Source organism: Pelophylax lessonae, assembly GCF_965119305.1.
Source record: "Pelophylax lessonae genome assembly, chromosome: 4".
Taxonomy (NCBI): Eukaryota; Metazoa; Chordata; class Amphibia; order Anura; family Ranidae; genus Pelophylax; species Pelophylax lessonae.
The window spans coordinates 273,292,860-273,308,936 of NC_138771.1; the positions used below are offsets into that span (position 1 = coordinate 273,292,860).

The 16,077-nt window shown below is 44.3% G+C and overlaps 1 protein-coding gene across 3 annotated transcripts in view; it reads right to left on the minus strand.

Moving 5' to 3' along the window:
- Positions 1–16,077, minus strand: part of VEZT (vezatin, adherens junctions transmembrane protein) — a 98,264-nt gene that overhangs the window by 47,543 nt on the left and 34,644 nt on the right. For all 3 annotated transcript variants that reach the window (XM_082254734.1, XM_082254733.1, XM_082254732.1), the window contains exon 4: positions 325–500. In XM_082254734.1, the coding sequence (XP_082110860.1) occupies positions 325–500 (176 nt within the window). The remainder of the gene's footprint in view (positions 1–324; positions 501–16,077) is intronic.

Consider the following 16,077-nt stretch of genomic DNA (forward strand, 5'->3'; position numbering starts at 1 on the left):
CCCCCATAGTAAGCCTATGGGTAACGTCATCGCACAGGTTCTGCAGCCATTGTTAGCGATCTCTCCTCTTCACTGCAGCTGGCCATTTGAGAGATCATGTGACCGGATCAGAGCGCCCTCAGAATAGGCAAGTATATGCATCTACCTTGTACAGGGTAGATAGTATAGAGCTTAGAATATTATATATATATATATATATATATATATATATATATATACACACACATATATACATACACACACACACACACACACATACATACACACACACACTACATATAAAAAAAACTTTTTGAATAAGTAATTCCACTTGCTTGACTGTACCAAATATTAGGAGTTGCTAGGGAGCGGAGTGTTGGAAGATGCCCTTTTTGTTGATTCTGGGTCTGACCAGCAGACAGGATCCCAGGGTCAAGCAACTCAATCAGTTCCACATCCTCCTGTATCAGGACTTCCTGCAGCAAGATTGCTCGCAGGCTATCGAGTCGGAATCCAATATCCTAACAGGGTGGAGGGAAAAAAAAAACAGATGGCTCTTAACCCTTTATTGTGAGCACAACAACAGAGGCACAGGTGCAATTATTTCACTACAATTCTGCATGGATACAAATAAATGCACAAACAGAAATATGGAAATAAAAATATTTGGCTATTGTTGACAATAGCTTCTTACTCTTTAAAAGATTTTGAAATGACAAATACCCAGAAACTATGTACCCGAAAATACGAAATATAATACTATTTAGTATATCATACTACTGAAAACCACTCCATTCCAAAGAAAACTCTGGCTGAAGTCTTTTGCAGGAACTGACACTTCCGGGAGTGTCAATCTCCTGGTCCACCACAGTGCTCTTTGGTTCCTCCTGTTGACCTCCACGTCACTGCTATATGCAGTAGTACCATGGGAGGTTGACAGGAGCCAGTAGGTTCTGGTTGATGTGTTACATTCACAGTTTGTGGTTTTTGTGGTGCCTCAAGTCAAAGTGGGATTTTAAGGGCAGGAGTAAAAGGGGTAAGCGGTAGTAATGTAATAGGTAAAATTTATTTACAAATAGTATAAATGATATGATAAATTATACAAAACTTTCAAGGTGAAAAAATGGGTAAAGGCCCATTGTGCCAGTGAAAGAGGAAAGGTTTAGGTGTGATAACAAGTGACAATTAAGTGACTTGAATTGATTATAGGTGGTCCTGCCCTGCTGATTCTCGTGTCAAGCGACCGGAATAGGTGCAGAGGAGGTATCCAATCGGTTAATCCGACATGTTTCGGCCAACTGCGGCCTTTATCAAGGATCTATCACCGATTATGTTTTATATGTCCATTTCCTAAGATTGAGCCTTCCCGGAGTTTCTCCAGGAGCTGCGGGAACAGTATGTTGCTGGGCAGAATTTTCTGATCCAGGAATCCAATGTGAGATTGGATATACATCAAAACTTCCACATGGTTAGGGGTTTGTTCAGAGATATTTTGAAGTATCGGTAGTGGAATCACAGCGTGAGGGCTGTGATTACTACCGCTATTACTACCGCTTACCCCTTTTACTCCTGCCCTTAAAATCCCACTTTGACTTGAGGCACCACAAAAACCACAAACATTTTTTGGGATGGTGGCAGATACGACTATTAACCTTCCAATGTAAGATCCAAATTCAATTTTTCGTGTTACATTCACAGCTTTCCCTGGATACATCGAACAATTGGTAACATTTATTTTAACATTGTAAATGAACACCCATCCAAAGGACACATAGAGAAGGACAATTTCCCTGAGTAGACAGTAACAGTAATAAAAATCTGACAGAGGTTCTTATCCTTCTTACAACACTCTAACACAAGAAAAATTTTGTTTGAAGTTTTACTAGCAAAATCAAGAAACATAGCCAAGTCAATAAGTGCTCATTTACAAAACTGAGAAATATAAACTATTTATTTGGATATCAAAACATAAATGAAGGGTAATGATCAATTGAAAAACGGGCTAAGGCCTGTAGTTTATGCGACTTGAGCTGCTAGGTGCTGCATGCAGGCAGCTTATCTAATTGTAGGGGATATAGCGGCTGCACAGACACACTCCCTAATCCTTATCTGACAGGTGTTCAGGTGTGTACCCCAAAATGTGCTCAAGGCCACTCACCACACCCCTGTCAAGTTTGGACAAGCAGCTATGTTCATGCTACTGCTGCATCCCCATAGCCTTACATGGACTTCTTGCATACAGCACCTGGCGGCTCAAACCACACAAACACCCGGCCCACTCACTATCTAGGAGCTTCAGCATCCATGTGAATGAGGCCTACAGGTGTATGTAAAAGTCAGGATGAAACAGCTGTGTCTTACATTTAAGAATAACTGGATTTTTGTAAGAACTTACTGTAAAATCCTTTTCTCTGAAGTTCGACAGATGCAGCTACTTTTCTTCATGCTCCTCCTTCCAGGAATGGGCACTAGGCAGGAAAAAAAAAAAAAAAACGTAGCCACGCCTATGTGGGCTGTCCCTGCAGGCATATCCCCACAGACTCTGCTATCATCAAACAGTTTAGTTGCAAGCAGTGTTTAGAAGAGAAAAAAAAGCCATCCCTCAGAAGTAGAGGGGCGGGTGCTGCAACTGTCGATGAACTTCAGAGAAAAAGGATTTTACAGTAAGTTCTTACAAAAATCCAGTTTTCTCTATCGTTCATACACAGACACAGCTCCTTATCTTCATGACTCATAGGAATCTCCCAAAACAGTATAATAATGAGGGGCGGGAAACAATGCAGAAACAAAACATAGGTCCCCAATCTTGAAACTTAGCCAACCAGGTAATATGGACCTCATCCAGGAACAACTGGAGCTCACCCGGAAAAAAATTGAACCCTCAAAAGAGAAACTAAACAGAGTTCTCTTTTAAACTGCAGCCTACAAAACATTGCGGCCAAAAGAAACATCCGCGAACGCCAACACATCTACCTTGCAGAATTTTGTGAACATATGCACAGACGACCAAGTTGTCGCCTTGCAAACTTGTAGCACCGGACACCTGATGGCGAAAAGCCCAGGAGGCACTCAGTGCTCTCGTAGAATGTGCCTTCACTGGGAACCTGACCCCTCAGTGAACAGGCCTGTACCACCGTCTGCCTATTCCATCTGGAAATTGTTGCAGCAGACATAGCCAATTCCTTACGAGTTCCATCAGTAAGGACAAAAAGAGCGTCTGATTTTCTAAAGGACTCAGTGGACTCTAAATAAACCCTGATCACCCGAACCACATCCAAAGAATGCAAATCAGAAACCACCTAAGGAAGGAACGACTGATTAGGTCGAAGTACCACCTTATCCCTGTTCACCACCGGATAAGGTGAGCGGCAAGACAACGTAGCCAATTCAGATACCCTGCAGCCAGAAGTGATTGCCACCAAGAAGGCAACCTTCTGAGACAAAGAAAACAGCTAAATCTCCCAAATTTTTTTTCAAAAGGAGGCTTTTGAAGAACAGATACAGTAACACCAGATTTAGATCCCACAGAGGTAACGGTGATCGCCTCGGAGGAGTCATATGGCGCACTCCCTGGATAAAAGTCCAGATTAGGACATGCGTGGCTAACAGGCGTTGAAAAAAAAAAAAATTTATATATATATATATATATATATATATATATATATATATATATATATATATATATATATATATATATATATATATTTTTTTTTTTTTTTACACACACACACATATACATATATATATATATATATATATATATATACACAGTGCCTTGCAAAAGTATTCGGCCCCCTTTAACTTTGCGACCTTTTGCCACATTTCAGGCTTCAAACATAAAGATATAAAACTGTAATTTTTTGGGAAGAATCAACAAGTGGGACACAATCATAAGGTGGAACGAAATTTATTGGATATTTCAAACTTTGTTAACAAATAAAAAACTGAAAAATTGGGCATGTAAAATGATTCAGCCCCTTTACTTTCAGTTCAGCAAACTTCAGCAACTCAGCAAAGTTCAGTGAGGATCTCTGAATGATCCAATGTTGACCTAAATGACTAATGATGATAAATAGAATCCACCTGTGTGTAATCAAGTCTCCGTATAAATGCACCTGCACTGTGATAGTCTCAGAGGTTCGTTTAAAGCGCAGAGAGCATCATGAAGAACAAGGAACACGCCAGGCAGGTCCGAGATACTGTTGTGGAGAAGTTTAAAGCCGGATTTGGATACAAAAAGATTTCCCAAGGTTTAAACATCCCAAGGAGCACTGTGCAAGCGATAATATTGAAATGGAAGGAGTATCAGACCACTACAAATCTACAAAGACCTGGCCGTCCCTCTAAACTTTCAGCTCATACAAGGAGAAGACTGATCAGAGATGCAGCCAAGAGGCCCATGATCACTCTGGATGAACTGCAGAGATCTACAGCTAAGGTGGGAGACTCTGTCCATAGGACAACAATCAGTCGTATACTGCACAAATCTGGCTTTTATGGAAGAGTGGCAAAAAGAAAGCCATTTCTTAAAGATATCCATGAAAAGTGTTGTTTAAAGTTTGCCACAAGCCACCTGGGAGACACACCAAACATGTGGAAGAAGGTGCTCTGGTCAGATGAAACCAAAATCGAACTTTTTGGCAACAATGCAAAACATTATGTTTGGCGTAAAAGCAACACAGCTCATCACCCTGAACACACCATCCCCACTGTCAAACATGGTGGTGCAGCATCATGGTTTGGGCCTGCTTTTCTTCAGCAGGGACAGGGAAGATGGTTAAAATTGATGGGAAGATTGATGGAGCCAAATACAGGACCATTCTGGAAGAAAACCTGATGGGAGTCTGCAAAAGACCTGAGACTGGGAAGGAGATTTGTCTTCCAACAAGACAATGATCCAAAACATAAAGCAAAATCTACAATGGAATGGTTCACAAATAAACATATCCAGGTGTTAGAATGGCCAAGTCAAAGTCCAGACCTGAATCCAATCGAGAATCTGTGGAAAGAACTGAAAACTGCTGTTCACAAACGCTCTCCATCCAACCTCACTGAGCTCGAGCTGTTTTGCAAGGAGGAATGGGCAAAAATTTCAGTCTCTCGATGTGCAAAACTGATAGAGACATACCCCAAGCGACTTACAGCTGTAATCGCAGCAAAAGGTGGCGCTACAAAGTATTAACTTAAGAGGGCTGAATAATTTTGCACGCCCAATTTTTCAGTTTTTTATTTGTTAAAAAAGTTTGAAATAGCCAATAAATTTCGTTCCACTTCATGATTGTGTCCCACTTGTTGTTGATTCTTCAACAAAAAATTACAGTTTTATATCTTTATGTTTGAAAAACAAGATGGGATAAATGAGGGTGTGTGAAAAACAGCCGATCCCTAGTTTGAAATACTAGGGATCGGCTGTTTTTCACACACCCTCATTTATCCCATCTTGTTTTTCAATTGACAGGGATGGAGACACTGTGCAGTGCTCGCCAGTTCTCATATAAAGTCCCAAATTGCCCATTTCTTGTATTATATCTTTATGTTTGAAGCCTGAAATGTGGCAAAAGGTCGAAAAGTTCAAGGGGGCCGAATACTTTCGCAAGGCACATACATATTATATATATATATATATATATATATATATATATATATATATATATATACACACACATACACACACACACACACACACACACACACACACACGACAAAAAGAAAATCAAAGAAAAAAAAAATGTAGCAGCTAGCACAACGCTGTCAATTCACAACACTGAATATATATATATATATATATATATATATATATATATATATATATATATATATATATATATACACATACATACATATACACAAACAAATGGTGCAGTGCTACAATATATACACAGTAAAATAATCAAAATTCCTTTTATAAAAAATCGTATGAAGGAATATAGGGGTAGATCTGAAGATCAGTGGCAAAGCCTTCACCACCACCCGATCACACAGCTGCTTACCAAAGGGTGTAAGGGTGTAGATCTACAGGGATCAATATGGGCATAATGGATATGGCCCTCTATCACAAATCCTCAGTGAAGATCCAAGATGAATGCTCAGCAGTCAGCTAACTAGTAAATTCTCTCACAGATCATGGTCCAGCAGGCAATGAGCATATGTAGAGAAAAACAATGGCTCCTCATAGTGTAGTCGTATGAAAGATTTTATTAAATTAATAATAGCCACTTACATTTAAAATACTACTTCTGAGTGAAGATCCACAATGCGGCATTTAAATGTAATGGGAAAGCCGCCAAATCCTCATCGAGCATCGGCTAGTTGAACGTCTCAACATTTACATTCAAATGCCGCATTGTGGATCATCACTCTGAAGCAGTATTTTAAATGTAACCTGAAATGCACCAGAAATTACAAAATCCACTATTGACATCAGTCGCTTCCTGGGGGTCTGCAGCTAAATTTTTTCCTGGGACTCCATTGCTCAAATATAAAAAATGTCCCTTTAAGACCGCAAAAAATGCGGTCCCAACGCTATTACTGCGGATTCACAATCCCTGATTATTATGTAATAATAGTAGTGCAGAAGAGGAAAAACCCACAGGCAAACCCAGGAATGTTACCAGACCACAGAGAAGCAGCCAGCCCGAACATTGTAAAAACGGAACTAACACTGTCTGCACAGGAATAGGAAGAAGCTCTGCCTCATGCCTGTCCATTCCACGGACCTCAAGAAAATGGCCGCTCATACATTCTCAATGGGGAAGTATAGAAAATGGTTGCCCACTAATGGGAACACATAGATCATGAACCACAGCAAAATGGTGGCCCCCACGGCGTGCCATGCGGTCTCCAGGACCCCCCAAAGGCGTCCCAGAAAAATAGACCCACCCAGGACAATCCACCCCCTCAAATAAAAGCCACAACGGCCGAATTATTACACCCCCCCAGGTCAAACCTGCTAGGGGTAGGGGAATGCCAAGGGGTACACCAGATTAGTCCTCCGGGGTGCCAGGAACCGCGGGAGTCCCTAAGGTCCGACTGCCAAGGGTGTTTGGGGGGGGGGGACAATTTTACTCACCATACCACGGTACCAGGTGGGCACCACACGGAAACAGGTCACCTCCCACCCGGGATGGGGGTACTGTCAGCCAAGGGGGAAGCTGCGACTCAGGGCGTTCCAGGTCGATGCGTCCAAACGAGACTCATCTCGCAGGCTCGTCCCCATCCATCAGGGCACTGTCGTGGCGAGGCCTAGTTCTGGACTATAACCTGCTCAGGCTCGCTGGCCAGGCTGGGAGACCTTAAGGATCTAGTTTATCCAGTGCGTTACCGCAGCCGGCTGTTGCTTGTAGTTCCTCTGGATTTTGGTCCTCAGGAACTAACTAGTTAAATAAAAAAGAACAAACTTTCCCTGTTACAGCTAAGACCGAAGTCCCAGCAGGGAGCTAGGTCCTATTCCTAACACTAGGCAGAACAAAATGTTTGATGATAGCAGAGTCTGAGGGGTTATGCCTGCAGGGACAGCCCCCATAGGCATGGTTACATTTTTTTCCTGCCTAGTGCCTATTCCTGGAAGCATAACCCTATGAGTCATGAAATTAAGGAGCTGCGTCTGTCGATGAACGATAGAGAAATGTCATTCTTGTTAAAGAGGAAGTAAACTTCCATTGGTTATTAGTACCTATAGGTAAGCCTATAATAAGGCTTACCTATAGGTACTGTAAATATCTCCAAAACAAGCACCATTTAGGCTATATTTACTGTATATGCAGCCGATTATGTCATCCGCGCATGCACTCTGAAGGAATGGCCACCTGTGCCGTTTCTTCAGAGCCCTGTGCTGTGACTGGTGGCTCCCGGAAAAAAGGAAGATGGGTGAAGATGGATGCGTCCTCCAGCAGGGAAGACTTCGTTTGCAGGTAAGTTTCACATAATGTGCCAGTATGTGATATATACTGCCACATTAAGCCTTTACTTTACAGAATTAAAAAAAAAAAAAAAAAAAAAAAACCCCCGCTTTATTTTCTCTTTAACTATAGTTAATTAGTTACCTAGAATTTAATTTGAAACTATATAAAAAGACAAGTTATGTAAAACATATACTTTGTAAAGAAATGCACATAAGCAATGGCATGAACGAACTGTAGCTTCTCAGTGGTCAGTATCAAATGTAGGTGGGCTTCCAGCAGGAGACATCTGCATAAGCCAAGAATGCAATTTCTGTTTACTTACACATATTAAAACAGTACTAGTGGAGGCCAAGAGGCTTTCTAGGGCAGAGGAATGCTCCGGAATGCTCAGTTCCAGTAACAGTACTTGCAGTCATTTGCATCTTACAAAACTAAGCCACCATCACCAACTTCAGCCAGAAGTTTAGAAATTACAACTTGTGCCAAGGATAAGCAGTCAACCAACTGAAAGGCAGCAGTTTAGTTTTTAAATGGTGGCATTCATAAAATAAAATGCTAAAATTTTGATACACTATCCAACATGGCGAAAAGATCACAGAAGCAAAAAAAAATATGCAAACTTGTGTGTCTGCTTGGAAGACATGCTAAAATGTAAATATCAGTATATCTCAACAATATAATCTGGCTTCAACAGAAAGTGCTGCGAGTGAACTAACTCTCAAGAGATTTTTTTTTTCCCCATCTATGCTCATCAGTTTGGTTTAGAAAAATATAAAGGTTGCAGCTTCTACTGCTATTTCCAAAACAGTAGAAGGATACGAGGGTGGTGAGTGGAATACTGGCATTTAAAGGAAACTGAACTGTGGTCAAGAGTAAAGTACAGATACAATCAGACTGTACAAATTGACATTGCATGGCAAATGAGCAATCATATCAGGAAACAGTTGGGTGTGATACATTTGTACAAGCTTTATTTGAATGTGCGTGTAAGGAGGATTGTTTGTCAGATCTCAGTGTATATGACCATCCTAAACATTATCCAGGGATATTTTCATTTTCTTAATGTTAAAGTAAAGGTAAACAGACAAAATACATGTTCTTTCCTTACAAAAAAAAACCAAAATGTGATTTTTTATTTACTGTACAGCTCCGGATATTCTTAAGCATTGGTTATACTGCCCCCTACAGGAGTAGGACACTAGGCAGAAAAAAAGTCTGGCTACGCCTATGGGCAGTCCGAGGGGATATACTCCCTCTTTCTGCTATAGGTACTCAGTTTTGTTACAAGCAGTGTCAAAAAAAAAATACAACTCCACAGAGGGGTGGGTGCTGTGTCCGCCAATGAATATCAGAGAAATGGATTTTACGGTAAGTCAAAAATCCCATTTTATCTTTCGTTCATTGACGGACACTGCTCCTGATATTGTTAACCATTGGGACGTCCCAAAGCAATGTTAAACATGAGGGATGGGAACAGCAAAAGATTTCCAAGGCTAAAAACAGTAGCCAACCAGGCAACAGGGGCTTAACCAACAACTGGAGCCCAACTGAAAAAAAACAATATTCCCTCAAAGAGGACCAATTCCTCTAAACCGCAGCCTGCGAAATCCTGTTGCCAAAAGAGGCATCCGCAGATGCTAACAAATCCACATTATAGAACTTTGTGAAAGTGTGCACTGACGACCAGGTGGCTTGCCTTGCAAACCTGCGTCACTGACGCCTGACGACGGAAGACACAGGAGGCACTGAGCGCCCAAGTAAAGTGCGCCTTGATAGGGAAAAGGAGGAACCTGACCCCTGCTGGAATAGGCCTGAATCACCCTCTGTCTGATCCATCTGGTAATGGTCGCAGAGAAAGCAGACAACCCTGTCCGAATCCCATCCGTAAGCACAAATAGTGAGTCTCTCTTCCTAAAAAGACCCCATAGCTGCCAAGTACACCCTAATTGCGCGAACCACATCCAAGGCATGCAGGGCAATTTCCTTAGGATGTTTTGGTCTGGGACACAGGGAAGGCAACACAATGTCTTCATTCAAATGGAAGTCAGAGGCAACCTTTGGAAAGAATGACGGACAGGGACAAAGAATCATCTCATCTCTGTGAACCACCAAGTAAGGTGAATGACAGGATAACGCCGCCAGTCAACACAATGTATTCATTCCCACCTTCTGAAACAGCGTAAACAAGGGAATCTCCACAAGAATCTCAAAGGTAAACTTCTGGAGGACCGAAAGCATTGAGGTCTCAAGGCGGCAACAGGGACCGCACTGGAGGAACAAAAATGGCGAACACCCTGAAGAAAGGTACGCACCAGGGAGTGTGTGGCCAAGGGTCGTTGAAAGAAGACCTGGCCTTTGATGGTGCTCAAGGTCAATTTCTGTTCAACCCCCCGTAAAGGAAGTACAAGATCTGAGCCACAGAGAAGGAGCGAGGATGAACCCCAAGGGACTCACGCCACGCGATGTAGGTCTTACACGTACAAGGGTAGATCTTCCTAGAAGTAGATTTCCTAGCTTTTAACAGTGTTGGAATCACTGATTCAGACCAATCCCTATCTTTCAGTGTACAAAAAAGTGGGTACTGCCCTCACCTGTAAGTGGTCACTGCAGCAAGGAAAGCATTGGAAAGGCAACGCATATTAAAAAACAAAAAAAAATTTCCAAGCTTCACTTACCGACCAGCCTACGACCAACCAAAATTGACCTGTCCAAAAAAACAGGGGGTTTAGTTGCACAAATTTGCAAATACATGCATAGGCCACAGAACCCTTGCTGCAGTGACCAGTTACAGGTGAGGGCAGTACCCACTTTTTTGTACTATGAACTATTTTGGCCAGGCAACACACGGACACCTTTGCTGCCATAGTGCTATGGGCTGGGCGTTCAGTGTGCCTCTGTGCCTTTAAGAAGGGTTGGGCTTCATTCAGGTTTATCTGCCCTACATCTGTCTATCTAAATGCACGTGCTTCAATTGTTGGAGACTCACAGAAATTAGTTAGGGCTACAGAAAATTGGGTGCCTTGCCAGGGCTCTGTGGCTTACGCATGTATTTGCAAATGTGTGCAACTAAGCCCCTGTTTTTAACACATACTGTTGGACAGGTCCGTTTGGTTGGTCACAGGCTGGTCGGTGAGTTGAGCTTGGAAATGTCTTTGTTTTTTTTTCCTATCCTTCAGTACCTGGCTTTCAACAGCCAAGTCATAACCGTAAAGCAGGATGGAAGAATGGCCCTTGGGACAGCGGATCTTCCCTGAGTGGTAGCTTCCAAGGAACGTCAGCGATCAGCCGCACCAGATCAGTGTACCAAGCCCGGTGAGGCTAGTCCAAGGCCACTCAGATGACCGTAATCCCTTCTGCCTCGATCCTGCGTAGAAGTCCTGGCTGAAGCTCGAGAGGAGGAAAGGCGTAAATCAGACGAAACTGACCCCACAACCTCTGCACCTTTCCTGTTGAGCCAAGATGCCAACAGATACACCTCAGGGGTGCCCCACCGGAGACACAACTGATGAAACCCTTCTTGGATGAAGAGAATTTCCCCTGGTCCATCGCCTGCTGACTGAGGTAATACGCCTGCCAGATTTCCACTCCAGGAATGTGTACAGCGGAAAGGGTTGGAACGAACGCTCTGCCCACCTGAGAATGCCAGCTACCTCCAGAGCCGCCAGGACACTTCTTGTGCCCCCTTGGCAATTGTCTTGGCTGTGGCATTGTCTGATTAAATGTGCACTGGACATCCTTGGAGATGATCCGTCCAATGTTCCAGGTACAGTCTGATCGCTCGGAGCTTCAGGATATTGATTGGTAGTCTGAACTCTTCCAGGGTTCAGACTCCCGAGCAGAATTTCTGTCGAGAACACCTCCCCACCCCGACAGGCTGGCATCCATGGTGACCACTGTCCAACACAAGGGGAGGATTTGCCTTGCCAGAGCGCAGGAGAACTAAGCCACTAGATCAGGGACCCTTTTGCACCCAGGCGCAGCTGAATTTGGTTGTCCACAGACTGCGGAGTCTTGTCCCATTTGATCAGAATCTCCCTTGCAGGGACCTGGTATGGAACCATGCAAACGGGACCGCCTCAAAAGGTAGACACCATCAGGCCCAGCACTCGCATGCAAGTCTGGAGGAATGACCATCTGCTGGACAGCAGGAGGCGAAATGCAGCCTGCAGTTTCTGGAGTTTGTCCAGAGGAAGGAGTACTCTAGCTAAGACCAGAGTCAGACTCAGGTAGTCTACATGTGTGGAAGGAACCAAGGCAGGTTTTTGAAGATTCAGAATCCAGCCCAACTTCTTCAGGGTCCGTATGGAGATCTCCAGGTTTTTCATCAGCGCAGTAGGGGGAAGGTCGTCCAAGTAGCCCAGGACCGCGATCGCCTGCTGACATAATGCTAGCACCGGGGCCAACATTTTCATGAAGACCCAAGGAGCGGAGACAAGACCAAAGGGTAACGCCACAAACTGATAATGCTCCTCTTCTGCGGCAAAGCAGAGGAAGCGCTGGTGACCGACACATATTGGAATGTGAAGGTAAGGGTCCCTGATGTTGATGGAGGCAAGGAAATCCCCCTGATGCAGGAAAGCCACCTGCAAAAGCAGTTCAGCACCTTGAGGTCCAGAACTGGACGCACCTTACCTTCCTTTCTGGGGACTGTAAACAGGTTTGAGCACAATCCCTGAAAGCGTTCCGAAGTCGGAACTGGGACAATCACCCCCTTGAAGTAAAAGGTCTTGCACCGCACCAAAAAGAACAAGTAAGCGGACCGGGGAATCTACGACGAGGGTCCTTGCCCTTAGTAGCCTGTGGAAGAAGGGTACTCTCTCCCCCCCCCCCCCCCGTGAGACCTTTAATGATGTCATCCAGGGTAGTAGCAAACAGGCGACCTCCTTAAACGGGAAGTGACTCCATGAGTCACCAGATGGACCCTACAAAAAAGTGTAAATTACTGCTAAGGGACACCCCCTCTGCTCTGGCAGCACACCCGGTTGCCAGTCAGAGAGCCCCAATCAATCCTCAGCAAAGAGGGAGAGGACCCCACCAACTCCCCACTACACAGAAACCAGGCACCGCAGCCACCAGGAGAATCTGCACTGCATGCACGGTGATCAGGAAAGGATCCAGGAGTCAGCACCAGGGGATGAGGAGAGGCTCCCACCGCTGAAACTGCCGCCCATAGGGCTCCACTGTCATGACCGCCACTGTTTTCTATGGCAAACCACTGCAAAATGGCCACAAACATGGCCGCCGTGCATTGCAGCACAAAGGCTACAAGAAAATGGCAGCCCTGCGCAGCACCACGGGTTCCCAGGCACCCAGGAGGGATCTCTAGGCCTCAGGACAGGCACAGGCAGGACGAGGGGGCCCTGGCAGAAGCCCCCACTAGGTACAACCCCCCCCCCCACACACGGGCGATCGTCTGGTCGCAACCAGCACATCCCCCCCTCCCCCATCATATCGCTCTGCCACCACCCGGGAGGTGTACCAGACCACCCACACAGCCCCAGCATTAGTGGAGGGGGGGGGTAGGATGAGGGGACAGGTGAGGGGGGTGCCCAACAGTAGGGAGGAGAACCTGGGGGTTTGACCGTCCCATAGAGGGGCCCGAGTCCACCCCAAAACCCTCCAGTGAGGAGAGGGGGGGGGACAGCTACTCACCATACCAGTAACCAGGAGGGCACCCCCCCAGACAGAACCCCTCGCCATCGAAATGGGGGGGACTGTCGGCCAGGAGAAACGTTGCAACTCGGGCCAAGACCTGGTCGTATGCGGCATCGCGGTGGGGCTATGCTGCGGCCAAACTAGCGCGGAGCTGAGGTCTGTGTGCGCTCGCTGGCGGTGACCACTGGATCTAGGTTATCCAGTTATCCAGCCTGTCGCCCAGTCTGGCAGTTGATTGTAGATCTCACAGGAAAAATCAGTAGAAAAAAATATATCTATCTAAAAAAAAAAATTCTGCCAGGACCAGAGATCCCAGCACAGAACTAGGTCCTTACTCCTGACTAGGCATAAAAAGACTGAGTACCTATAGCAGAGAGAGGGAGCATACCTCCTCGGACTACCCATAGGCGTAGCCAGACTTTTTTTTCTGCCAAGTGTCCTACTCCTGTAGGGGGCAGTATAACCAAAACGTTAAGAATATCAGGAGTTGTGTCCATCAATGAACAAACGAGAAAATGTCTTTTGTTCGTGTTTTTGAATTTTGTTCAGCTAGTGTTTACAAACCAGCAATCCCTGTAAAATGGCATTACCAGGATCTGAATTGGCTTTTTTCTGCTCCAGGTAAACCAATACAGGTCACTCCAGACAGTGTTCACCACAGTGGTGAATAAAAACTCTGCTGTGTACACTGACTGCTTTGCTGTCCTGGCTCTTCCTTTCTCAGTCTAAATGATGTTGTGTGAGGAACTACAGGAGGCTAAAATATACTAAAAGATCAAATGAGATATTAAAGTCCAACTCGAGGCAAAAAAAAATAAAAAAATAGTTTCCCAATGAAGCGGGCACTGCACGGTCAACTGCTTGCTTTGTCTAGGGGTGAGAAAAAAAAAAAAAAAAGCTTACTTGCCTTACTTACTCACCCAATCCTTCGATCCACCAGAAAACAGCGCTCCCCCATGGTCCATCAGGGGACTGTTAATGGTTTATGGAGCCTGCTCTTTGCTTGATGATGTCAGGAACAGTCCACCATTCAAGACCACTGGAGCTTGGGGGTGCCAGACTGGTCTTGTGCTCGGAGGATTGAAGGATTAGATAAGTAAATTTCCTTTCTCCTCTCCCTTAGACAAAAACAAGCATTTAACATGTGCAGTGCGGGCACAGCCCCACTGCACGGTAAAACTTTTTTTTCCCCCCTTAGTTGGGCTTTAAGTAATAATTTGATCAAAATGAGTTGTATTATCATATTAAAAAAATGCGTTTAAAGTACTCATTCCCATACAGAACTATTGGAACTGCCATACTGGCCTCTGTGGAAAATGCTGGTTGTCTGGCTGTTATGCTGACTTTCTGGCTTTAAAGTGGATCTTAATGCCCAGTACACAGGATCCGAAAATCAGGCAACGTTCCGTCCGTTTTTGTTTGGTTGCTAGGAACTCTCAATTATATTCGCAAATGGGAGAGGTTACTTACAATACGAATTTTCTCGGATGATTATTCAAAAGCTTCCGGTATGCGTAACCACGCTGTAGCGTGTGAGGGGAAATGATGTCTACTGCTCATGCGCTGTCTACTGCTCACCATTTTATTCGGACGAACAACATACTGATAACACGATTATCTCACGATGTGTTATAATCGTATATAATATATCAAAATTTTTATGCTTGCATGACCGGATAATATCGGGCGAACTGTCGTGATCGCCTCTCGTAAGCTGTGTACTAACGATCAGATTATCTTCCGATCTTTTCACAAGAGTTATTTTTCGTCCGATTTTCGGATCGTGTGTACGGGCCATAAGTCAGAAGGTTTATCTTAATGGATTCCATGCATGAAGTTAAAAAAACCTTCGGTGTGCAGCAGCCCCCCAAAAAGAGGGACCCAAAAAGGGAAGGATCTAGGCTGCTCTGAGCAAAACCACTGTACAGAGCAGGTAAGTATGACATGTTTGTTATCTTTAACAAAGAAAGAAAAAAAGAGACTTTACAATCACTTTAATACAGCCCTGTAGCTCTCTCCCAACAGGTTTACTTTTGTCGTAGAAACTTGCTGACCAGTATAATGTCCAGTATCTATGGGCGTTTTTGTTCACGTCGGAACTGCTTCTCTATCCCATACAAGTCTATGGGAATGTAAAACCAGCTGGAGGCAGGTGAAATACAGGTCAGGACGACAACTGCAGATCGAAAGCTCTTGCAATGAATGATCACTGAAGCATCTCAAACTGATGTTAAAAGCAAACGGTCTTTGCAGGCCAAAGTCTGTTGACACTGTCCCTAAGCCTGACTGTGGTAGCTATTGGGTTACTGCTCATAAGACAAGCATTCATTTTTTAGAACAGAGACGTTAGGCTGATTTACACAGGCTGGGATGAAAAAACAACTGATGAATAAACAGAGTCACACCTGAGTTTATCCTTGAGTAAAATGAGCTCCGTCATTGAAGCCTGTCTTCCACTTTCACACTTTCAAGAAAATGAACATCTAAGACACAGGTTTTATCAGGGCAAGCTTCACATACTAAAAAAGAGGCAAGGCTTACC